The sequence below is a fragment of the Pipistrellus hanaki genome (genome assembly GCF_964339955.1).
Source record: "Pipistrellus hanaki genome assembly, chromosome: 2".
Classification (NCBI taxonomy): Eukaryota; Metazoa; Chordata; class Mammalia; order Chiroptera; family Vespertilionidae; genus Pipistrellus; species Pipistrellus hanaki.
Window position 1 is genome coordinate 168845141 of NC_140504.1, and position 24729 is coordinate 168869869.

Here is a 24729-nt window from a genome sequence, read left to right on the forward strand (position 1 = left end):
TATATTCAACAGTTAATATTGTTCATCAGATTTTTTTTTAATTTCCTTGGTTTTTAGATTCACTTGTTGATAGTTACGTATTTGTTGTTCATAATTTTTATCTTTATTTACTTTCTCTTCTGAAAGAACCCCCTTCAGCAATTCATATAATTCTGGTTTGGTGGTGATGAACTCCTTTAGCTTTTTTTTATTAGTGAAGCTCTTTATCTGACCTTCGATTCTGAGTGATAGCTTTGCTGGGTAGAGTATTTTTGGCTGTAGGTTCTTGCTATTCATCACCTTGAATATTTCTTGCCATTCCCGTCTGGCCTGCATGGTTTCTGTTGAGAAATCAGCTGACAATCGTATAGGTGCTCCTTTATAGGTAACCACCTGCTTAGCTCTTGCTGCTTTTAATATTCTCTCTTTGTCCTTTGCTCTTGGAATCTTAATTATGATTTGTCTTGGTGTGGTCCTCTTTGGATTCCTCTTATTTGAAGTTCTGTGTGCTTCCTGGACTTGTAAGTCCAATTCTTTCCCCAGGTGGGGGAAGTTTTCTGTCACTATTTCTTTCAGTATGTTTTCGATATCTTGCTCTCTCTCATCTTCTGGGACCCCCATGATTCTGATGTTGGATCGTTTGAAGTTGTCCCAGAGGTTTCTTACATTATCTTCAATTTTCTGGATTCTCTTGCCTTCTAGCTTCTGCAGAGGAGTGTCTTCTGGCTCTTTATGTTCCAAATCTTTGACTTGATTCTTGCGATCTTCTATTCTGTTTTTAGGACTCTGTAGAATATTTTTTATTTCAGACAATGTATTCTTTATTTCTTGTTGATCCCTTAGCATTTCTTGTTGATCCCTTTTCATATCCTCATAGGTCTCATTTATTTTATCGGCCTTTTCTAGGAGTCTCTTGAAAAACCCCATAAGTGTGGTTTTGAACTCTATATCCAGTCGCTTTTTGTCCTCCATTTCTTTCGTTTGTGATCTATTTGGTTTAGGCATTTTCGCAGGCAGCTTTTCTGATGGGGCGGAGTTTCAGGGTGGAGCCTACAGCCTTGGCTTCCGTCAGCCCCGCCCTATGCGACTCCTGAGACTCAGGGTCTTTCAGTACTTGTTGCAAGCGCCTCTGAGAGAAAGGTGCCCTCGATTTTCGCCTGCTACCAAACAGTGTAAGCTCTCCCGCAATGGGCCCGAAACTGGGGTTCAGTTCAGTTGGAAGTGGAGTTGGAGGTGGCGTTCAGAGCAGTCTGGAGCCTGTCTCCTTCCCGCCAGGGCAGTCTTACGGCACAGCCGGCCGGCCCTTCTCTGCGCGCTGTGTGCGCGCCTCTGGGACCTCCTTATGCCGCTTCCCCGAGTACTGCCTTACAGCCCAGCTCCCTCTGGATGAGCCTGGGTCCCCGGGGTCTGGCCTAGAATGGGGGTTCAGAGCAGTTGGGGGCCCAGCACAGTCGGAGTGTTTATCTCCTTCCCGCTAGGGAACGCCCGCCAGGCACTCGGCCTCCCTCCTCTCCGGCTCCGTCCTCTCCGCGCGCGCCGCGTGTCTCCGTACCTTGGGCTTTTACAGCTCCTCCGCGCTTCCTTCTGGTTTTCTCCTTGCTTCTCGTTGTAGAATTTCCAGTCAGTTGACTTTCCTGTAGTTCTGGGTAATGTCCATTTTATATTTTAGTTGTATTTTATTGAAATTGTTGCGTGCGGCTGCGGCTAGGTGCCTACCCGAGCAGCCATCTTGGATTCTCCTCGACACCTAGTATTTCTGAGTAGTAGTCCATGTTATGAAGCACATCTGTTTGTATAACCCTTCATCCACTGGGATAAATACCTAGGAGTGCTCTTGCTGGGTTGTTTGATAGTTGCTGTTTAGGTTTTAAGAAAAATGCCAAACTGTTTTAAGTGTGTTAGTACCATTTTACACCTCTGCCAGCTATATAGGACAGATCCAGTTTCTCCACATACTTGCCAGTCTTTAGTGTTGTTATATTCTATTTGAGCATTCTCATATATCTATAGCTATTATTTCTTTTAGTACTTTTCCAACCCTGCCCTCTTCCTCTTCTGGGACTTCAATGACAAATAGCTCTGATCATTTTTTTTTTTTCAGTGTATTTTTTTTTTCTGTTTAGATTTTAGTGATTTTTATTGTTTTATCTTTTAGTTTACTGATTCTTTCCTTTGTTCCTTCCATTCTAGTTGAACCCAACTATTATTGTATTTTTCAGTTCTAAAATTGTCATTTGGTTTTTCTTAAGGTCTTTTATTTTTTGCTGAGGCTTTCCATTTTTTATTTGTTTCAAGCATGAAATTTGTAATTGCCCACTTAAGCACTTTTTATGGTGGCTCCTTCAAAATATTTGTCAATTTTAACATTTTTGTTATCCCATATTAAATTTATAGAATATATATATATTTTAGTATGAAACCTTACTGGTTCTTGGTATAATGAGTTACTATTATTTATTATTTTTTTATCTCTTAGGGGCTTCAGAAGGTTACTATGTTCACTGTATTTGAGTTCATCTCACAGGGAGGGACTATAATCTTTAGATCCTCTTAATAATATTTTATTTTATTTTATTATTTTTTTTTTTTTTTAAGGAGCAAGTCTTTTAATCTAAGTGGAAAAACCAATAGTTAAACAATTCTTTGGCTCCCTCAGAAATTGACACACATAAAACTTATCACATAAATTGTTAAGGCATGAATGCACAAACTGTCAATCTCAAAAAGCACAAAACGAGTCTGTCATTTATTAAAATGCATATTTATTCCATAGCCCAGTGTTTCCCAAAGTGTGGTACGCGTACCCCCAGGGGTGCGGAAAGAGTTTGGAGGGGGTAGGTGTTGCACAGGAGTTTGGTGGGGATATGCACTGCACCGTGCTTAGCTGCACCTAATTCTATGTTCTCATGAGTACGAGGGGTACTCAGCATTACGAAAATTATAGAAGGGGTACACTTATGTCAAAAGTTTGGGAAACACTGCATAGCCTAATTTATTTGGGCTGTGGTCTATTAAGTATTAAATAATCTTAATTACTCATCTTTAGATTAGTCCTTTTAATTCAGATTCTTCCATGAGTTTGGCTACTGCATCTGTCTTCAGGAACCCAAATTATGCTCATTATAAAATATTCCAGACGATATTTAAAAAAAAAAAACTATAATCATAAAAGAAAACCCCATACTTAAATATGTAGGCAATAGGTTAATTAAGCAAAAGTTTCTAATATACAAAAGAATTGAGGGAAAACCCTACATGGCAAATTATTCTTATTTAAGATTAAAAGTAGATCCTCTTAATATTTTAGACCTTATTAGCTAGTAGTTTCGTAATGAACTATAGACATATGTGTTAACTATACTTGTATGTAGATATGTGTTTAATAATGTGTTATAGAGATTTAAAGGGATAGGCTTTAAAGGCATTACTAATAAATTTACCCCCAGACCTATTAGCATAACACAAAGATTAGACCTCACTCATGGTGCATAAATGCTGCAAATTCATGAAGGGTTCTGCTTCATGGTCACCCTAGGATGTGGGCTGATGGAAGCTCCACTCTCATAAAGGTTAACTGTCTAGAACACATGTGTCAAACACAAGGCCCGCGGGCCAAATCCGGCTGGCCAGGCCTTGCAATGTGGCCCGCACCGCACTGTCATCACTGCACTCCGCTGTCAGTTTATGACATTGTCAGTTTATGACTGTTCAGTAAACCATTCGGCCCGCGATTTAGGCTGGATTTTAGATTTTGGCCCCTTCCCTGATTGAGTTCGACACCCCTAGTCTAGAATGTGAAGGCTCCTCATTTCTCATAGCAGGAAAAGATAGAATGAAAAATTATGCACTGGGTCTCAGGTGCTTCAGGTTACAGCCCATTTGGCAGAACTAGGGAAATAACCCCATCTAACTCCAAGGGTGTTCTGGGAAATGTAATTGTCCATGAGTTTAGGAAGATGAGGAGAACCAGATGTTAATTTCAGTAACGTCTACCACAGTCCTGAGTCTGCCTCTTGCTAGTTCTGAGAAAGTCACTTTTCTAAGCCTCCGTTTACTCATCTATAAATTGTAGATAATATTTTTACCTAGGTTAATTGTTTTATATATTAAATGAAACATTGTCACATGGGAGTGCTTTGGAAATGTAAAGTATGCTGGAAATTTTAGCTTTTCTTTAACCATTTTTTGAAGTTGAAGTGCTGCTTTTTTTTTTCTTCCAGGTCTCCTGAATGACGGAACTGTAGGTATTTTTAGGGGCAACCAGATGCGCTTAAAGAGAGCTTGCATTCGCAAAGCCAAGATCTCTGCTGTTGCTTTTCGCAAAGCCTTCTGCCATCACAAGTTAGTGGAACTTGATGCGACAGGTGTGAATGCTGACATCACGATTACAGACATCATCAGCGGGCTTGGCAGCAATAAATGGATCCAGCAAAATCTCCAGTGCCTGGTGCTGAATTCATTAACTCTGTCCCTTGAAGATCCTTATGAGCGGTGCTTCAACCAGCTTTCTGGCCTTCGAGCATTAAGCATCACCAACGTTCAATTTTACAATGAAGACCTGGCTGAAGTCGCCTCATTGCCAAGATTAGAGAGCCTGGATATTTCTAACACCTCCATCACAGACATCACGTTTCTGCTGGCCTGCAAGGACCGACTCAAGTCTCTAACCATGCATCACCTAAAATGTTTAAAAATGACAACTACTCAGATACTAGATGTTGTTCGAGAACTAAAATACCTGAACCATCTTGATATATCAGATGATAAACAATTTACATCAGACATAGCTCTTCGATTATTAGAACAAAAAGATATCCTACCCAACCTGGTCTCCCTGGACGTTTCTGGGAGAAAGCACGTGACAGATAAAGCTGTTGAAGCCTTTATACAACAACGGCCCAGCATGCAGTTCGTAGGTTTGCTGGCCACCGATGCTGGTTACTCTGAATTCCTCACAGGCGAAGGGCATTTGAAGGTTAGACTTTAAGAATGAATTACTTGTCAGGCTGTCTAATGTCTTAGTTACATAAGACTCCATTAAGATGAATGTCTAATAATATCTGGACCTTGCTTTAGAGTCAGAGTCTTAACAAAAATCCCAGCTTGCTTACTTATGACCGAGAGCAAGTTATGTAATTTTTTGAGTTTACATTTCTTTATTTATAAAATGGATATCATTTCTACCTTGCAGAATTCTTTTGAAGATTAATAATTACATATGTAAAGTGAAAAGTCATGTAGTAGGCCCTAGAAAGCCTAGAGATTTAGAAAAATCTCTAAAAATCTACTGCAGAAATGGTAAAATTTTGCTTTTTTTAGGCTTCTTATACCTAATGTTTTAAATTCAGTTTAGCAAGCATCTATTGAGCTTAGTATAGTTTGGCATTCAAAGATTAAAAAGATATAGGAACTGCTTCCCAGGAGCTAGGTCTGATAGGAATGGTGATGGTATGGTCACAAAAAAAACACGAAGTATAAAGCCAAGGATAGCTGTAGTTGCTATAAGAGAGTAAGAGAAATTTCTTCTAGCTGGAGAATTTGGGGCTTAATGGGGAAAATGGTATCTGAGTCAGACCTTGAAGAAAAGAATGTGACAAATTTAAGGAAAACTAATATTTTTCTGATATACATTGTATCCTCTAGATCAGTGGTTCTCAACCTTTCTAGATGCCATGACCCTTTAATACAGTTCCTCATTTTGTGGTGACCCCCAACCATAAAATTATTTTCGTTGCTACTTCATAACTGTAATTTTGCTACTGTTAATGAATCATAATGTAAATATCTGTGTTTTCTGATGGTCTTAGGCGACCCTGCTAGCAGTTCTCAGCCTGTGGGTCAGAACCGCTGCTGTAGAGCTACAGCAGCCATTGTATGGCTAATGGCAAGGTATCTTTTTTGAGCAAACATAGATTTCAATAAAGGGAAAGGTTAATTAAAAATATCTATAAATATCTCAATTCCTAGGTTATGTATAAATTTAGACTTTAAAAAATAGAATGTAGAAAATGACTTTGAGTTATTCTTTTTTAAATATTATTAAAATATTTATCAAGTGTCTCTGTACACTAGATACTGTGCTGAACATGGGTTTTTGATTGTGATGCCAGACAAATATGCTCTTGCCCTCATTGAGCTTGTAACTTAGTGAGGGAGTCAGACAACCAAATATTATATGCTATGTGGCTGTGTTTGCATATATATATATATATATATATATATATATATACACACACAGTATATATATGCTTTAAACTGTATTGTTTTAAGAATCTAGAAGATACACAATACTATATGTGAGAATATTTAACACAGAGATTTGACTTAGTTTAAGTCTTCTCTGAGGAATTGATAAATGAGTGATGATCTTAAGGGAGAATAGCTTGGGAGAGAACATATTACGGTATCTCTTGGCAGAGAGAATCTATACTAATAATAGCCTAGGGCCATCACGACCTAAATGACCAGACGGACCAATGGTCACCAGGAAGTGTATGGAGCATGTCTTGATCCCTCCCCCGTGCCCACAGGCTTCTATCACAGCAAGGCTGATGGCAGGCGGGCGGGCGGGTGGGTTAGTGGGGGTGGGCGGGGCAAGGCAAGTGTGGCAAGGTCATTAGCCTGTGGCCAGGGGACAGCTGTGGCTGCTGAATATCAGGCCTAGAGAGAGAGAGAGAGAGGCAGGGCCTGGTTAGTAGCCTCCACGGCTGGCAAGGGAGAGAGGGAGGGAGGGAGGGAGAGGGAGAGGGAGAGAGAGAGAGAGAGAGAGGGAGGGAGGGAGGGAGGGAGGGAGGGAGGGGGAGGGAGGGAGGGAGAGGTGGGGTCTGATCAGCAGCCACTGCGGCTTCTGGTGAGGCCTGGAGAGAGAGGCAGGGCCTAATCCGCAGCTGCCATGGAGGCTTCGGATCAGGCCCGTAAATAGGCCTGGAGAGAAAGACAGCTGTCAGTGGGGCCATTCTGGATTTTCCAGAAGAGCCAATGGCTGACTAGAAGGCAGAGCTTTCGACACTGACTAGCATAGAAACTGACCAATCAGAACCAAATCTGGGTGAGCTGTGAGGAGCCATTGGCTGCCTAGGAGGCGGAGCTTTTGACACTGAATGGCATAGAAACCAACCAACCAGAACTAAATCTGGGTGACTTATGAGGAGCCAATGGCTGACTAGGAGGCAGAGCTTTTGATGCTGACTGGCATAGGAACCAACCAATCATAACCTAATCTGGGTGAACTGTGGAGGCAGAACCTAGGTGGGGGCCGAGAAGGGGTTTTAAGAGATATAAGGCATAAGAAAATAGTTCATTTTTTTTCATAACTGGTTTGGCAGTATAGTGTATATTGCTGGTTATAAGTCTAGCTATAGGGATTATGTATTTTTGTCTGCAGAGAGCATCTCCTCCTGCTGAAAAAGGCTCCTGCCCCATTTAAGCATTCCTATTCTATATAGCAGGGGTCCTCAAACTTTTTAAAGTGGGGGCCAGATCACGGTCCCTCAGAGAGCTGGAGGGCCGGACTATATGAACTACTAATTCCTACTGTAACACCTTGGCTGCGCTCACTGCCCAAAAAACCTGGTGGGCAGGATCAGACTCCCCTGGGGGCTGCATGTGGCCCGCGGGCCGTAGTTTGAAGACCCCTGCTATATAGTCTATACTAGTGGTCGGCAAACTCATTAGTCAACAGAGTCAAATATCAATAATATTATTGAAATTTCTTTTGAGAGCCAAATTTTTTAAACTTCTTCTAATGCCACTTCTTTAAAATAGACTCACCTAGGCCTTGGTATTTTGTGGAAGTGCCACACTCAAGGGGGCAAAGAGTTGCATGTGGCTCTCGAGCCACAGTTTGCTGGCCATTGATCTATACTAATAAAGGGTAATATGCTAATTAGACTGGGTCGACCAGCTATCCTCTGGATGTCCAACTTCCTTCTGGACAAAGTCATGGTGGTGGGGGCCGAGACAGAGGCAGTTAAGGATGATCAGGGCGGCAAGGGAGGGCAGTTGGGGGTGAGATAAGGCCATCAGGGGGTGAGAGGCAATCAGGCCAGCAGAGGAGGGCAGTTGGGGGCAATCAGGTTGGCAGGGGAGGGCAGTTAGGGGCAATCAGGTCAGCAGGGGAGAGCAGTTGGGGAGGGGGGGATCAGGCTGGCAGGGGAGAGCAGTTAGGGGTAATCAGGCTGGCAGGGGAGCAGTTAGGGGTGATCAGGCAGGCAGGCAGGCAGAGGGATTAGGGCAATCAGGCAGGCAGGTGAGTGATTAGGAGCCAGTGGTCCCAGATTGTGAGAGGGATGTCCGATTAGAGAGAGTGCAGGCTGGGTTGAGGGAACTCCTTCTCCATGCATGAATTTTGTGCACTGGGCCTCTATTAATATATATAAAAGATGTGTGGCAGGAAGGAGCATAGTATATTCAGGGAAATGAAGGAAGGCTACTTGGATAGAGCTCAACAGTAGAAAGTCACAGTGATGAAATGGAGTTGGAGGGATAGATGCCAGGGCCAGATCTGGCAACATCACACAAGGCCGGTGTAGGACAGTAAGAAGTATGAGGAACTTACTTGGCCTGTTATGAAACAAGCTACAATAGGTTTCTAGTGCATGGCTTGTTGATGAAGGAAGCACAAAAATGTAAGTTACTATTTTAATGTTACTGAAGTACCTAACAAATCAATCAGATAGGAAAGAATTGTAAAAATTAAAGGGCAAGAAAGCCCTGTGTGTTGGGAGTTGATTTCCCAGAGGAGGTGAGCTTGACCTGCATCCTGAAGGATGAAAAGAATGTGTCCCTGGTACATTAAGCCAAATAATCTCAAGATAAAAATCCTGCTGAAATCGGTTTGGCTCAGTGGATAGAGCATGGGTCTGCGACTGAAAGGCCCCAGGTTCAATTCCGGTCAAGGGCATGTACATTGGTTGGCACATCCCCAGTGGGGGGTGTGCAGGAGGCAGCTGGTCTGTGTTTCTCTCTCATGGATGTTTTTAACTCTCTATCTCTCTCCCTTCCTCTCTGTAAAAAATCATTAAAATATATTTTAAAAAAAAGTTTTGATCCACAGCAGTAATTAGCCTCAGTTTTAAAATCAAGGCTAATAGGGCACCTGTATTCCACAATGCCTCTGTGAAATAAGTTTGATTTCACAAATGCAACTGTAATTACTGTGAAATCTTGGCCCTGGCAAACACTGTATTTGTTCTCATTATCTAATTCCACCTGTGTAACTGTTGAAGCAGTAATTCTCAACCTTGACTACAAGAAAAATCACATGGTGTGTAAGTATGTGAGATGATGGTCATGTTAACTAACTTTACCATTGTAATCATTTCATAGTATATACGTGCATCAAATCATGTTGTACACCTTAAACTTATAATATTATATGTCATCTAGAGGCCCAGTGCATGAAATTTGTGCATGGGGGGAGGGTGTCCCTCAGCCTGGCCTGGACCCTCTCACAATCTGGGACTGCTGGCTCCTAACCACTCTGCCTGCATGCCTGATCACTCTTAACCCCTCTGCCTGCCTGGCTGATTGCCCCTAACCACTCTGCCTGCCTGCCTGATTGCCCCTAACCACTCTGCCTGCCTGCCTGATTGCTCCTAACCACTCTGCCTGCCTGCCTGATCACCCCTAACTGCTTCTGCCTGATCACTCCTAACCACCTCAGCCCCTGCTGCTGTGGCTTTGTCCTGAAGGATGTCTGGAATGACATCCAGAAGGTTGTTCGGCTATAATAATAAAAGCATATTACACTTTTATTATTATAGATTACTCTTGATAAAGCTAGAAAAAATTTTAATTGAAAAGAAATAACCTGGGCCCTGGACAGTGTTGCTAGATGGTTAGAGCATTGGCCCACCTTCTAAGGTAGGGGTGTCGAACTCAATCAGAGAAGGGTCCAAAATCTAAAATCCAGCCTAAATCGCGGGCCGAATGGTTTACTGAACAGTCATAAACTGACAATGTCATAAACTGACAGCGGAGTGCAGTGATGACAGCGCGGTGCGGGCCACATTGCAAGGCCTGGCGGGCTGGATTTGGCCCGCGGGCCTTGTGTTTGACACATGTGCTCTAAGGGTTCAATTCTCAGTGAAGGGCACTTTCCTGGGTTGCAGGTTTGATCCCTAGCCCCAGTTGGACTGCCCTGGAGGCAATCAATCGATGTGTCTCTTTCATATGGATATTTTCTCTTTCTCCCTTCTTTCCTTCCTCCCTCTTTTCTACTCTCTCTAAAAATCAGTCAAAAAAAATATCCTCGGGTGAGGGTTAAAAAAAAAAAAAGAAAGAAGTAGCCTGGAAAGCTTGAACAAGTAAATCAGAATCACAGGGAGTGGAACTCAAGCTTCAGTATTTTTTAAAACTGAGTAGGTGATTAATATGCAGCCAAAGTTGAGAATCATTGTTTTAAAATATTTTTTAAGATAAAGATCATTGGATCTTTGCCCTTTATTCAACTAAATACAATTTTCTTTTTACATTATTTGACTACTTATTTGAAAACTGGAAAATAATAGGTCATGTTAAGGAAGGAGAGCTGATGTTGCCATTTCTCGTTTTTTAGAATTGTCTAACTTAGCAAAGTTGATGAAAAACTTGTCTGAAATAATTGTCTTAGTATTGTGATGCTTTAAATTAGGTGAGACTGGTTTTTTGGCTTTACATTCCCTGAGTTTTTTAGGTCAGACTGAAGGATGCAAGAAATAGAGACAGTGTGACTTCCTAGAATTCTTTATAAGGCATTGAATATATGGCACACTGGTTAGTTATAAGAAGAGGTTTGTGGGTTTTTTGTGTGTGTTTTTTTTTTTTTGGGGGGGGGGTATTTTTGCATTTTTATATATACTAGAGGCCCGAAGCATGAAATTCATGCAAGGGGTCAGCCTTCTCAGCCCTGGCTTTGTCTGGAAGGTTGGTTGTCCAGAAGGATATCTGGTCTAATTAGCATATTATGCTTTTATTATTTTATATTATTTTGATCTCTTGATGAGAGGAAATGGAATGGTTTTCTTTTTTTTTTTTTTAAATATATTTTATTGATTTTGTACAGAGAGGAAGGGAGAGAGATAGAGAGTTAGAAACATCGATGAGAGAGAGTCATCGATCAGCTGCCTCTTGCACACCCCCTACTGGGATGTGCCCGCAACCAAGGTACATGCCCTTGACCGGAATCGAACCCGGGACCCTTCAGTCCCCAAGCCGACGCTCTATCCATTGAGCCAAACCGGTCCCGGCTGGAATGGTTTTCTTAAGGCTCACAACTAGATGATATCAGGCCCTGCCCCTGTATCCTTGGACTGTTTGATTCCAAAATATGTACGTATCCTTTCCACTACATGTCATTGTCTCTATTAGAGTACCTTAGTTCTTTCCTCTCACTTTCCAGTCCCAACACAGAGGGCTTTCTTTTTTTTTTTTTTTTTTTTTTTTTAATCAATCTTTATTGTTCATGTTATTACAAAGGTTCCTCATTTCTTCCCCCCTCCACCAGGCTCCCATCCCACCCTCTGCCCTTTCCGCACCCCCATTGTCCTCATCCATAGGTGCACAGTTTGTGTTCAGTCTCTTCCAGAGGGCTTTCTTACCATAGAATTTCCAACTCTGTCATCACCATTTCCCCATTCAATTTGCTCTTTTGTCACAATCCCTTTCTTGAACCTTCTATTTCTCCACAACTAGGATTCTTAGATTTGTGGGTCACCTCATTCCCAGACTCTGGGGTTAACTACCTAGCTGTGGTCCCATGCTTGAGGCTATATTTCATATAAGATATTATAAAGCTGTTTGGAATCAACCAATTGTGGGTAAATGAAGTCTGACTGAGATCATTGTTAAATAATTTCCCCCTTACAATCTTTTTTTTTTTTTTTTTTTTGTGATTCTGATTTACTTGTTCATGCTTTCCAGACTATTTCTTTTCTTTCTTTTTTAAAATCCTCACCCAAGGATTTTCTTTTCTTTTTTTTTTTTTTACTGATTTTTAGAGAGAGCAGAAAAGAGGGAGGGGAGGGAAGAAGAAGGGGGAAAGAGGGAGAGAGAGAAAACATCCATGTGAAAGAGACACATCAGTTGACTGCCTCCAGGGCAGTTCAACTGGGGCCAGGGATCAAATTGGTGTCTTTCCAAATGTAAGAAAAGGTTCAGAGTGATTAAAAAGAGGTGAATACTTGGAAAAATTTATTCTTCAATTACTGCTTATATATGTGAATACATCGTCATGACCAATGTGTATGCATGTATATTATACATAAACTAGAGTCTTGGTGCACAAAATTCCTACACTGGGGGGGTGCAGCCCAGCCTGCACCCTTTCCAATCTGAGACCCCTTGGGGATCAGGCCTAAACCAGCAGTCGGATATCCCACTCACAATCCAGGACTGTTGATTCCCAACCACTCACCTGCCTGCCAGCCTGATAACCCCCTAACCACTCCCCTGCTAGCCTGATTGATGCCTCACTGCTTCCCTGCCAACTTGATTGCCCCCAACTGCCCTCCCCTGCAGGCCTGGTCACCCCGCCCCTAATTGCCTTCCCTGTAGGCCTGGTCTCCCCCAACTGCCCTCCCCTGCAGTCCTGGTCTCCCCCAACTACCCTCCCCTGCTGGCCATCTTTGACCACATGGGAGCGGCCACCTTGTGCAATAGTGTGAGGGTCAATTTGCATATCATCTCTTTATTATATAGGATAGTTTTATAAACATTTTGTAAAGAAATTGCATTTTTATTTCTACAACCTTACAAATGCAAGGTATGTGCTCTTGTGTCACTTGGCACACATCAGTACTATAGTTTGTATTAGAACTTGTAGCATATCATATCAATGGTTGAAATGTCAGTCATGATTTTTTTCCCCCTCAAAGCTGCATTTCCTACCTAAATATTATTTGTTCATATAAAACCTAGTTTCTGAGTAATATATTTTTTAAGTATTTATTTTTGTTTCATCCTGTATAATGTTACTGCCAAAAAATACCTGTCTTCCAATTTAATGAGATTATATCTCTCTGAATGACAGGGTTTTTTACATGTTTTTAAACCTTACCTTATAAAATAAGATGGATACAAAGACTGTAAATAACAAATGTATAGCATAGTGAGTAAGTAAAAATAAAGTGAACACATTTGAGACCATCACTCTGGTTAATAAATAGAACTTTGTAAGCTACCCTGAAGCTCTTCCATATGTCAAATTCTGATTACAACTCCCTCCTCCACAAAAGAACCTCTATTCTGACTTTATAATAATAATCATGTCCTTGCTTTTTTTATATATAGTTTTATGACCCAACTATTTATCTCTAGGGACTTAGTTAATCTTGTCCATTTTTTCAAAATTTTGTCTTTTGAGTATCTTTCAATTTACCTGTTCTCTCTCCATTCCTTTCTTTTCCTTATGATTTATCTATTAAATCTAGCTTTTTTTGACTTGTACAATTTCCCTCAATCTGGATTTTCTTGACTGTAACTCTTGGTGCATATTTCCCTGTGTTTGAATTTTATACAGATTGGTAGTTAGATTGGGAAGCTTAATCACACTCATGTTTGATACCTTTGGCAGGACCATTAAGGGTGTCTTGCTGTTTCGTTAAGGAAGTATATAATGTCTGGTTGTTATCTATTCTGTGATGTTAGCAGTTGTTGAAACTTAATACCCAGTTCCATTAATTCATTGGAAATTATAGTGCTATTCTAATAATTTCTCTTTCACTTATTAGTTGATTACTTTTATAAAGAGCCACTTCTTGTTATATACATTTGGTTACCCAATGTTACATGAACCATAGTTTAAGTGTATTAATCTTTATAAACGGGAAATTCCTAGATGGTCTTAATTTTTAAAAAAATATATTTTATTGAGTTTTTACAGAGCGGAAGAGAGAGGGATAGAGACTTAGAAACATCGATAAGAGAGATACATCGATCAGCTGCCTCTTGCACAACCCCCACTGGAAATGTGCCCACAACCAAGGTACATGCCCTTGACCGGAATCGAACCTGGGACCCTTCAGTCCACAGGCCTACGCTCTATCCGCTGAGCCAAACCGGTTTCGGCTAGATGGTCTTAATTTTGAACAGAACCTCTTGATGCTGAATGAGAGCTTAATAAATCTGGGAAAATTAATTTATACATTTGTGTGATGAATTCTTGAGGGTTTTTTTAGTGTAATTTTTATTTTATAATTTTATTTATTTATTTATTTTAATATATTTTATTAATTTTTTACAGAGAGGAAGGGAGAGAGTAGCATCGACCAGCTGCCTCTTGCACACCCCCTACTAGGGATGTGCCTGCAACCAAGGTACATGCCCCTGACCGGAATCGAACCCAGGACCTTTCAGTCCACAGACCGACGCTCTACCACTGAGCCAAACCGGCTTTGGCTACTTACTGAGTTTTTACTGTGAGGCAAACATAATGGCTGGTTGTTAGGTTACAGTGGTGAATAGGTCAGTCTAGTTGAGGGAGGGATGGTTATGATAATGGCTATGAAGAAGATGTTTCAGAGAGACCTGACTTAGATTGGTGGGTCAGAAAAGGCCTTGCTAAAGAGGTATTGTTTAACGTGAATTGGGAAGGTTGAGTAGAAGAGAGGAAGATTTCAGTGAGAGGATATTATAAACTAGAGGCCTGGTGCATGAAAATTTATGCACTGGGTGAGGGAGGTCCCTCAGCCCAGCCTGCCCCCTCTCACAGTCTGGGAGCCCTCAGGGGTGGGAGGCAACCCTGTTATCAGGGGAAGGGGACACTCCCATCACAGCTCTGCTGCTGCCACTGCTGGCAGCACAAGCCTTGGCTGGCCCTGGTTACTTGAGCCTTGTGTGGTCCTGGGCAACTGCACAGCCACCATCTGAGGCTTGCCTGCACCTCAGGCCTGGCCTGGGCAGCTGGGGGGCTGAAGCGACTGGGGGACTTCAGAGGTAGGCACGCAGAACAGCCAGACCTGCCTGGGGGCAGGCCCAGCCATGCCGCCTGCCTGCCACTCCTGCAGGGCTTAGGGGACTAGCTGCCATCATCTTTCTTGTGGCTGTGGGCGTTGCCATCTTTGAGGACATGGCAGTCAATTAGCATATTCTCTCCTTAGTGGCTGTGGACACTGCTATCTTTGTGAGGGTGTGATGGGCAATTAGCATATTCCCTCTTTATTGGATAGGATAACTAGAGGCCTGATGCACTAAATTCTTATAAGAATAGGCCTTCCTTCCCCCAGCTCCTGGCACCAACTTCCCTCTGGCACCTGGGACCCTGGCTTCCCTCCAGCCACTGGCAGGCACCCCAGGACCCAGGCCTCTCTTGCAGCCCCAGCTTTGTCCAGAAGGTGGTCCACAAGGATATCTGGTTTTATTAACATATTATGCTTTTATTATTATAGGTGATTTTTTTCCTGGGAAAGAGCTTGAGTTTTTGAAAGATCAGGAAAATAGCCCATATGGCTATAACATTGTACATTACAGGGAGAGTTATCTTAAGAGGTAGATAAAAGCCTAATCCCAAGGCAAGACCTTATTGATAGTATTATTAAAATAAATTGAGAATTACTTTAGGTGCAATGCAGAAAATTTTACCCACAGGCTTATAGTAGGGTCTGAGCCTATCCTATATAATAAGAGAGGAATATGCTAATTATCCATCACACCATGAGGTGTAACAGCTGACTGCGTAAGGACCAGATCATGGATCTGCAGATGGTGGTGAAGTGAACTACAAGCGGGTGGCAGAGAGCTACAGGAAGGGGCAGGGCAGCAAGCTATTGGGGGTAGAGGGGAGCTACTGGAGTTCAGGGCAGCGGGCTGAGAGCTACAGGAGGGCAGCAGTGACCTACTGGTGCATGGATTTGTGTGCAGGGCTACTAGTCTAATATATATCTCTATATATCTCTATATATCTGTATCTCTCTTAACATATGTGCACCTGCATAGGATGACTATTCTGATTTGTTTTAAGCCTTACTTAGCTATCCTGGATGCCATCTATACAAATGATGTTTTGATAGAGGGTTGAGAAGAACCTAAAAGCTAATTTTCTGGCTCTGTTCAAAGGTGTCCGGAGAAGCCAACGAAACTCAGATTGCAGAAGCATTGAAGCGGTATAGCGAACGGGCATTCTTTGTCCGGGAAGCTCTATTTCATCTTTTCAGTCTGACTCATGTGATGGAAAAAACAAAGCCAGAAATTTTAAAGGTAAGAATAAGAAACTGGATATGAAAAGTTTGAAATTATCTGCCTGGATAGATGATGGTTTTGTAAAGAAAACTGGTGAAAATATGCATTTAGCCTTTGACTTTTTTTGTAATAGGATTGATGATGTATAACTTGAGTTATTAGCAGTAAATAAGAAAGTAGTTGCACAATGCTTTTAAAGTTATAAAACATTCTCATTAAGCAGAATGAATATTGCTTCCAGATGATATTTAACTACCTAAAACCAGTGACCAGTGTGATATTTTCTCACCAGTTATAGTCGACAATGGAAGTATATAAGGGCACTGCTATAGGTATTGGCCCTGTATTGCTTCGGTATAGGCTCTTTTTAGAATTTCAATGCCATTTATAAACTTCCTGTGCTTCCCATGCCATTTATAAATCTCCTGTGCCATTTATAAACACCCTGTGCTTTCATAACTAAGCCATGTTATTTTAACCAAGACAGTTTTTAAAGGGCAAGTAAGAAAGATTCTTAATTTTGTTGATTGCTTAGGACAGTGTTTGTTAGAATAGTCTTTGTCTACCAGATGTCTGGTATATTGCCTATTTTAAAAAGCAGATTTGTGAACCCTACCCCAAGAAGTTTAGGTTCAATAGGGGAATCTGCAGAGAAAGTGATGGGAAGAGATTAACCAAAGAATTTATATGCATATCCCATCCACACAGAGTAGGAAGGTGAAGTCGTGGGGAAGGGAGGGGAACAGGGAAGAGAAGGTCAAAAGGGAAAAATGAGAACATCTGTAATACTTTCAAAAATAAAAATACATTTTAAAAAAGATAATCCTTATACACATTCATTTTTGAAACCAGTGAGTATAGGAGTATATTTGGTACCTCATTTAGTGGGCACCATAATCCCAATTGATAAATTGTACCTTCTATTTTATTGATTGTATAACTGGGGATCTGTGAGGTTTAATAACAATAAGTTAGTGGCACAACCAGAAATGACTTAACCTTCAGGGATCTTAAATTTTGAGAATGGTGTACATGAAGAGGAACAAGTACATTTCAGACCCTTGGATATTAACCCCAAAACCTATCACCCACTTCATGCATATCAGAGGATGTTGGCACTTGACATATGCCTTATCTATTTTTTTTTTAGCATCAAAGGACTAGATCTCTAGTTCTTCTTCTTCTTCTTTTTTTTTTTTTTAAATAAATCTTTATTGTTCATATTATTACAGATGTTCCTCTTTTTTTTCCCCCCCTCCATTGCTCCCCTCCACCAGGTTCCCACCCCACCCTCTGCCCTTTCCCCACCCCTCATTGTCCTCATCCATAGGTGCACAGTTTATGTTCAGTCTCTTCCCACACCCCCCTCTCCCCTTTTCCCCGAGAATCGTCAGTTCACTCCCCTTCCATATCTCTTGATTCTATTATATTCAACAGTTAATATTGTTCATCAGATTTAAAAAAAATTTTTTTTGGTTTTTAGATTCACTTGTTGATAGTTACGTATTTGTTGTTCATAGTTTTTATCTTTATTTACTTTTTCTTCCAAAAGAACCCCCTTCAGCAATTCATATAATTCTGGTTTAGTGATGATGAACTCCTTTAGCTTTTTTTTATTGGTGAAGCTCTTTATCTGGCCTTCAATTCTGAGTGACAGCTTTGCTGGGTAGAGTATTTTTGGCTGTAGGTTCTTGCTATTCATCACCTTGAATATTTCTTGCCATTCCCATCTGGCCTGCATGGTTTCTGTTGAGAAATCAGTTGACAATCGTATAGGTGCTCCTTTATAGGTAACTACCTGCTTTTCTCTTGCTGCTTTTAATATTCTCTCTTTGTCTTTTGCTCTTGGAATTTTAATTATGATTTGTCTTGGTGTGGTCCTCTTTGGATTCCTTTTGTTTGGAGTTCTGTGCGCTTCCTGGACTTGTAAGTCTAATTCTTTCACCAGGTGGGGGAAGTTTTCTGTCACTGTTTCTTTCAGTATGTTTTCGATATCTTGCTCTCTCTCATCTTCTGGGACCCCCATAATTCTGATGTTGGTTCGCTTGAAGTTGTCCCAGAAGTTTCTTACATTATCTTCAATTTTCTGGATTCTCTTGCCTTCTTGCTTCTGCAAAGGAGTATCTTCTGGCTCTTTATGTTCTAAATCTTTTACTTGATTCTTGCAATTTTCCATTCTGTTTTTAGGACTCTGTATAATATTTTTTGTTTCAGAGAATGTATTTTTTATTTCTTGTTGATCCCTTATTATTTCTTGTTGATCCCTTATTATTTCTAGTTGATCCCTTTTCATATCCTCATAGGTCTCATTTATTTTATCGGCCTTTTCTAGGAGATTTCTTGAACAACCTTATAAGTGTGGTTTTGAACTCTATATCCAGGCGCTTTTTGTCCTCCATTTCTTTCATTTGTGATCTATTTCCTTGTCTCAGCATTTTCGCAGCTTCCCTGAGTTGGTAGCCTTAAAAGTCTCTGTGTTCTGCCTGGATGGGACGGGGTTTCAGGGTGGAGTCTACAGCCTTGGTTTCCGTCAGCCACGCCTTATGCTAGCTTGTTTATATGATGATATGAATGACCTATTATAGAATTTATAAAAATATATATTTTTATTAGTTTTAAAGAGAGAGAAACATCAATGTTAAAGAGAAACATGGATCTGTTGCTTCCCATGTACATCCCGACTGGGGATCAAACCTATAACCTGAGTATGTGCCCTGACCAGTTATCAAACCAGTGACCTTCATGTACAGGGGACAGCACTCAACCAATAGATCCACACTGGCCAGGGCATCTACTGCAGAATTTTAAAATGGTGTAAAAGTGAGAGGGGAAAACAACTGAAGCAATATCCTTGAGTAGACAAGAAAATAAGGATCTAGGACATAATGGAGAGGTTACCTTTAAAAGAAGCCCACAGAAATCATTATGGTAACAAGCATGAAGGCAGCATGTGTATATGCTGGTTAGAGGGTGCATGTGGTAGTGAGAATCTGAAGTTCTTTTCTGATTGCTTCAGTTTTCTTCATGTGGTTGGAAGCAAGGTCTTCAGATGATAATGAATAGGAAGGATTTGTTGGGGATTGATTAGAGAGGGAAAGGTAGGAAATAGTTATCAAGGCCAGAAGAAAGGGAATGGATTTTATTGTGCTCTAACTAGCATTCTCAAGGAACTGAATATTGGAATTTGAAAGTGGCTTGAAGTTTATCTCTGAAAATGATTTGCTATTCTCTTGAACAGCAAAAATCCTACAAAATCAAGGTTCAAATCTTTGTGTTCAAATCTTTGTGTTCCCTTTAAGAATGCTCGTGAAATCAGGTGTATGCAGGCCACCAAGTATCTGAAGGATGTTACTGTACAGAAGCAAATGTGTGCCATTCTATCTTTAGAATGGTGGAGTTGGTCTGTTTGCCCAAGCCATAGAGTAAGGGAGGATGCAGGGTCAGTGGCCAAAAAGAGTGCTGAATTTTTTCTGCACATGCTTAAAAATGCAGAGAGTAATGCTGAACTTCGGGGTTTAGACATAGGTTCTCTAGTCATTGAGCACATCCAGCTGAACAAAGCTTCAGATGTGGCGCAGAATTTACAGAGTTCATGGGCAGATTAACCGATAGATGAGTGCTCCCTCCCACATTTAGATGACCCTTACTAAAAAAGAGAAGATTGTTCTTAAACCAGAAGAGGAAGTTACATGGAAGAAAAAGATATCCAGAAGAAACTGAAGAAACAAAAACTATGGCTAGGGAGTAAATTCAGCAAAAATAAATGCTAATAAAAGTAAAAGTAGGGGGAAAAAAGTAAGTGAAGTTTAGTCTACTGCCATATCACCCTGAGCGTGCCCAATCTCATCTGAAAGTGGTTTACCTCTGCTTTACTCTGTTCAAGTTATTAAGAATTTATTGTGTTAACCGTATAACATACTGTAGTAAGTTTTGGATACACAAAGATAAATTATCTGAATAAAAAAGATTCATTAATCTTTTTTTATTTCTTTATTGATTAAGGTATTACATATGTGTTCTTAAGCCCCCATTAACTCCCCCAAACTCCACTTCATGCCCTTACCCCCACCTCCCATACCTTCCCTTTGAGGTTTGACAGTTTGATCATTGCTTCTCTGTCTCTGGATCTGTTTTTGTTCATCAGTTTGTTGTTCATTATTTCCATAAACGAGTAAGATCATGTGGTATTTATCTCTCTCTGACTGGCTTATTTCAGTTAGCATAAAGCTCTCCAGTTCCATTCATGCTATTGCAAATGGTAAGAATTCCTTCATTTTTACCAAAGCATAGTATTCCATTGTGTAGATAGATGTATCACCATTTTTTAATACACTCATCTGCTAAAGGGCACTTAGGCTGTTTCCAAATCTTAGCTATGGTGAATTGTGCTGCTATGAACATAGGGGTGCATATATCCTTTCTGATTGGTGTTTTTGTCTTCTTGGGATATATTCCTAGAAGTGGGATCGCAGGGTCAAATGGAGTTCCATTTTTAGTTTTTGTGTTGGTTTTTTTTGTTTTTTGTTTTTATATATATATATATATATATATATATATATATATATATATATATTGATTTTTTTTACAGAGAGAAAGAGAGAGGGAGAGTTCGAAACATCGATGAAAGAGAATCATTGATTAGCTGCCTTTTGCATACCCCCTACTGGGGATGTGCATGCAACCCAGGTACATGCCCTTGACCGGAATCGAATCTAGGACCTTTCAGTCCGCAGGCCAACGCTCTATCCATTGAGCCAAACTGGTTTTGGCCATTTTTAGTTTTTTGAGGAAACTCCATACTGTTCTCCACAGTGGCTGCACCAATCTGCATTCCCACCAGAAGTGCAAAAGGGTTCCTTTATCTCTACATCCTTGCTAACACTGCCCTTTGTTGATTTGTTGATGACAGCCATTCTGACAGGTGTGAGATGAATCTGCATTGTCATTTTGATTTACATTTTGTATAATTAGTGACTTTGAGCATGTTTTCATATGTCCCTTCCTTCTGTCTTCTTTTGAAAAGTATTTAGGGCCGAAACCGGTTTGGCTCAGCGGTAGAGCGTCGGTCTGCAGACTGAAAAGTATTTAGGTCTGAAAAGTATTTATTTAGGTCCGTTGCCTATTTTTTTTTTTTAATAAATCTTTATTGTTCATATTATTACAAATGTTCCTCAACTTTTTTCCCCCTCCATTGCTCCCCTCCAACAGGTTCCCACCCCATCCTCTGCCCTTTCCCCACCCCCCATTGTCCTCATCCAAAGGTGCACAGTTTTTGTTCAGGCTCTTCCCACATCCCCCCACTCCCCTTTTCCCCGAGAATCATCAATCCAATCCCCTTCCATACCTCTGATTCTATTATATTCACCAGTTAATATTGTTCATCAGGTTTTTTAATTCCCTTGGCTTTTAGTTTCACTTGTTGATAGTTACGTATTTGTTGATCATAATTTTTTATCTGTATCTTCTTCCTCTTCCTAAAGAACCCCTTTCAGCAATTCATACAATTCTGGTTTGGCAGTGATGAACTTCTTTAGCTTTTTTTTTTATTGGTGAAGCTCTTTATCTGGCCTTGATTCTGAGTGATAGCTTTGCTGGGTAGAGTATTTTTGGCTGTAGGTTCTTGCTATTCATCACCTTGAATATTTCTTGCCATTCCCATCTGGCCTGCATGGTTTCTGTTGAGAAATCAGCTGACAATCGTATAGGTGCTCCTTTATAGGTAACTACCTGCTTTTCTCTTGCTGCTTTTAATATTCTCTCTTTGTCTTTTGCTCTTGGAATTTTAATTATGATTTGTCTTGGTGTGGTCTTCTTTGGATTCCTTCTGTTTGGGGTTCTGTGCGCTTCCTGGACTTGTAAGTCTATTTCTTTCCCCAGGTGGGGGAAGTTTTCTGTCACTATTTCTTCCAGTATGTTTTCGGTATTTTGCTCTCTCTCTTCTTCTGGGACCCCCATAATTCTGATGTTGGTTCGTTTGAAATTGTCCCAGAGGTTTCTTACACTATCTTCAACTTTCTGGATTCTCTTATCTTCTTGCTTCTGTGGAGGAGTGTCCTCTGGCTCTTTGTGTTCCAAATCTTTGACTTGATTCTTGCGATCTTCTATTCTGTTTTTAGGACTCTGTATAATATTTTTTATTTCAGACTTTGTATTCTTTATTTCTAGTTGATCAGCCTTTTCTAGGAATTTCTTGAAAAACCTTATAAGCGTGATTTTGAACTCTATATCCAGTCGCTTCTTTTCCTCCATTTCTTTTGTTTGTGATCTATTTCCTTGTCTTGGCATTTTCACAGCTTCCCTGAGTTGGTAGGGTGGCTTTGTGTGCTAAGGTGTCTTATATGGTTCAGTGGGTCAGCCTCCGAGTTACCTGAGGTAGACAATCTTGGTGTAGCCCTTTGTGGGTTGTGTGTGCAGTCTTGTTGTTAAGCCTTGCTTGTTGTTGGTATCACTGGGAAGCGATGATCTCCAAGCCAATTGGCTATGAGGATCAAAAGTGTCTCAGCTAGGAGGATTTCTGTATTCCACTTGGATGGGGCGGAGGCTGGTGGTGTCACAGCAAGCTTTGGTGAATCCCGGAAGATTGGTTGCAGGCACACGCACCTCTTTGGTATAGGCGCAGAGAAGCTTTGGATTCCTGTCTGTTTCTCCCTAAGAGAGTCCTATTCGCTGCGAACAAGAAAGCTAGCCACTGGAAGGGCTTCCGTGCTCCGCTTGGATGGGGCGGAGTCTCAGGGTGGTGCAGACAAGTTTTATTCAGCCCCTCCCTACAAGGGTCTGGTTTCTAAGTCCCGCAGTAATGGCCGCTGACTTCACACACCTCCGAGAGTTCTCTGCCCACTGCCTGACAGTCTGGCCTCTCCCTATCTGGGGCCGTCTAGCTTTAGGGTGGTTCTGTTTTCCTCCCGAACAAGAAAGCTAGCTACGCATTAGCTGTCCGCCCTCTCCACGCGCAGGGAGTAAGCCAGCAGCGAAGTCTGCGGCCGCCTTTTCGCGCGCACAGTTCTCCGTACCTCCACAGTTCCTGAGGTTCAGCGCGCCTTCTCTCTCCTTCCCAGATGGTAGAGCCTCCTCTCAGCCAGCTGTCCAGCACTTCAGGGCAATGTTTCCCGTTTTCCAGTTCTAAATTCAAATTTGTTGTGGTAGGCTGCATTCAGGTGTCTACCCTATGCCGCCATCTTGGTTTCTCCTTTTGCCCATTTTTTAATTGGATTGTTTATCTTCCTTTTGTTAAGTTGTATGAGTTCCCTGTAAATGTTGGAGATTAAACCCTTATCATTGATAACATTAGCAAATATTTCTCCCATGCTGTGGGCTTTCTTGTTGTTTTGTTGGTGGTTTCCTTTGCTGTGCAAAAGCTTTTTATCTTGATGTAGTCCCAATTGTTTATTTTCTCTTTAGTTTCCATTGTCCTAGAGCAGTATCAGTGAAGAAATTGCTTTGGTGTATGTCTGAGATTTCTCTGCCTGTGGATTCCTCTAGTACAGTGGTCATAAAACTGTGGCTCACAAGCCACATGCGGCTCTTTGGCCCCCTGAGTGTGGCTCTTTCACAAAATACCACAGCCTGGGCAAATATATTTTGAAGAAGATTAAGTTTAAAAAGTTTGGCTCTCAAAAGAAATTTCAATCATTGTATTGTTGATATTTGGCTCTGTTGACTAATGAGTTTGCTGACCACTGCTCTTGTATTTTTATGGTTTCCCGTCTTATGTTTAAGTCCTTTTGAGTTTATTTTTTGTATGATGTAAGTTGGTGATCTAGTTCCATTTTTTTGCATGTATCTGTCCAATTTCCCCAACACCATTTATTGAAGAGAATGTCTTGACTCCATTGTATGCTCTTGCCTCCTTTGTCGAATATTAATTGGGCATAGTGGTTTGGGTCAATTTCTGAGTTCTCTATTTTATTCCATTGATCTATATGTCTGTTCTTGTGACAGTAACAGGCTGTTTTAAGAACAGTGACTTTGTAATACAGCTTGATATCTCGTATTGAGATCCCACCTACTTGTTCTTCTTTTTTAGGATTGCTGCAGCTATTCAGGGTCTCTTTTTATTCCATTTGAATTTTTGGAATGTTCATCCTAGGTTTGTGAAATATGTCTTTGGTATTTCAATGAGGATTGCATTGAATCTATAGATTGCTTTGGGTAGTATGGACATTTTGATGATGTTGATTCTACCAATCCATGAACATGGTATGTTCTTCCATCTGTTTATGTCTTCCTCTATCTCTTTTTTCAGTGTCCTGTAGTTTTTTGCATATAGGTCTTTTATTTCCTCAGTTAAGTTTATTCCTAGGTATCTTAATTTTTTTGGTATGATGGTAAATGAAATTGCTTTTTTAGTTTCTCTTTCTATAAGTTCATTATTGGTGTAAAGAAATGCCATAGGTTTCTTGGCATTCATTTTGTTAATCAGCTTAACAATAACCCACAACCTTCGGACCAACTTCTTGGCATTCATTTTGTATCCTGCTACATTGCTGAAATTATTTATTATTCAATAAATCTAATAATTTTTTGATGGAGTCTTTAGGGTTTTCTCTGTACAGTATCATGTCATCTGCGAATAAGGACAGTTTTACGTCTTCTTTT

At 40.8% G+C, this 24729-nt stretch overlaps 1 protein-coding gene across 1 annotated transcript in view; it reads left to right on the forward strand.

The window, feature by feature from the left end:
- ZYG11B (zyg-11 family member B, cell cycle regulator) overlaps positions 1 to 24729 on the forward strand; it is an 83160-nt gene that overhangs the window by 36091 nt on the left and 22340 nt on the right. The window contains exons 3-4 of the mRNA XM_084872905.1: positions 4200 to 4954; positions 16012 to 16152. Of these exons, the coding sequence (XP_084729031.1) occupies positions 4200 to 4954; positions 16012 to 16152 (896 nt within the window). The remainder of the gene's footprint in view (positions 1 to 4199; positions 4955 to 16011; positions 16153 to 24729) is intronic.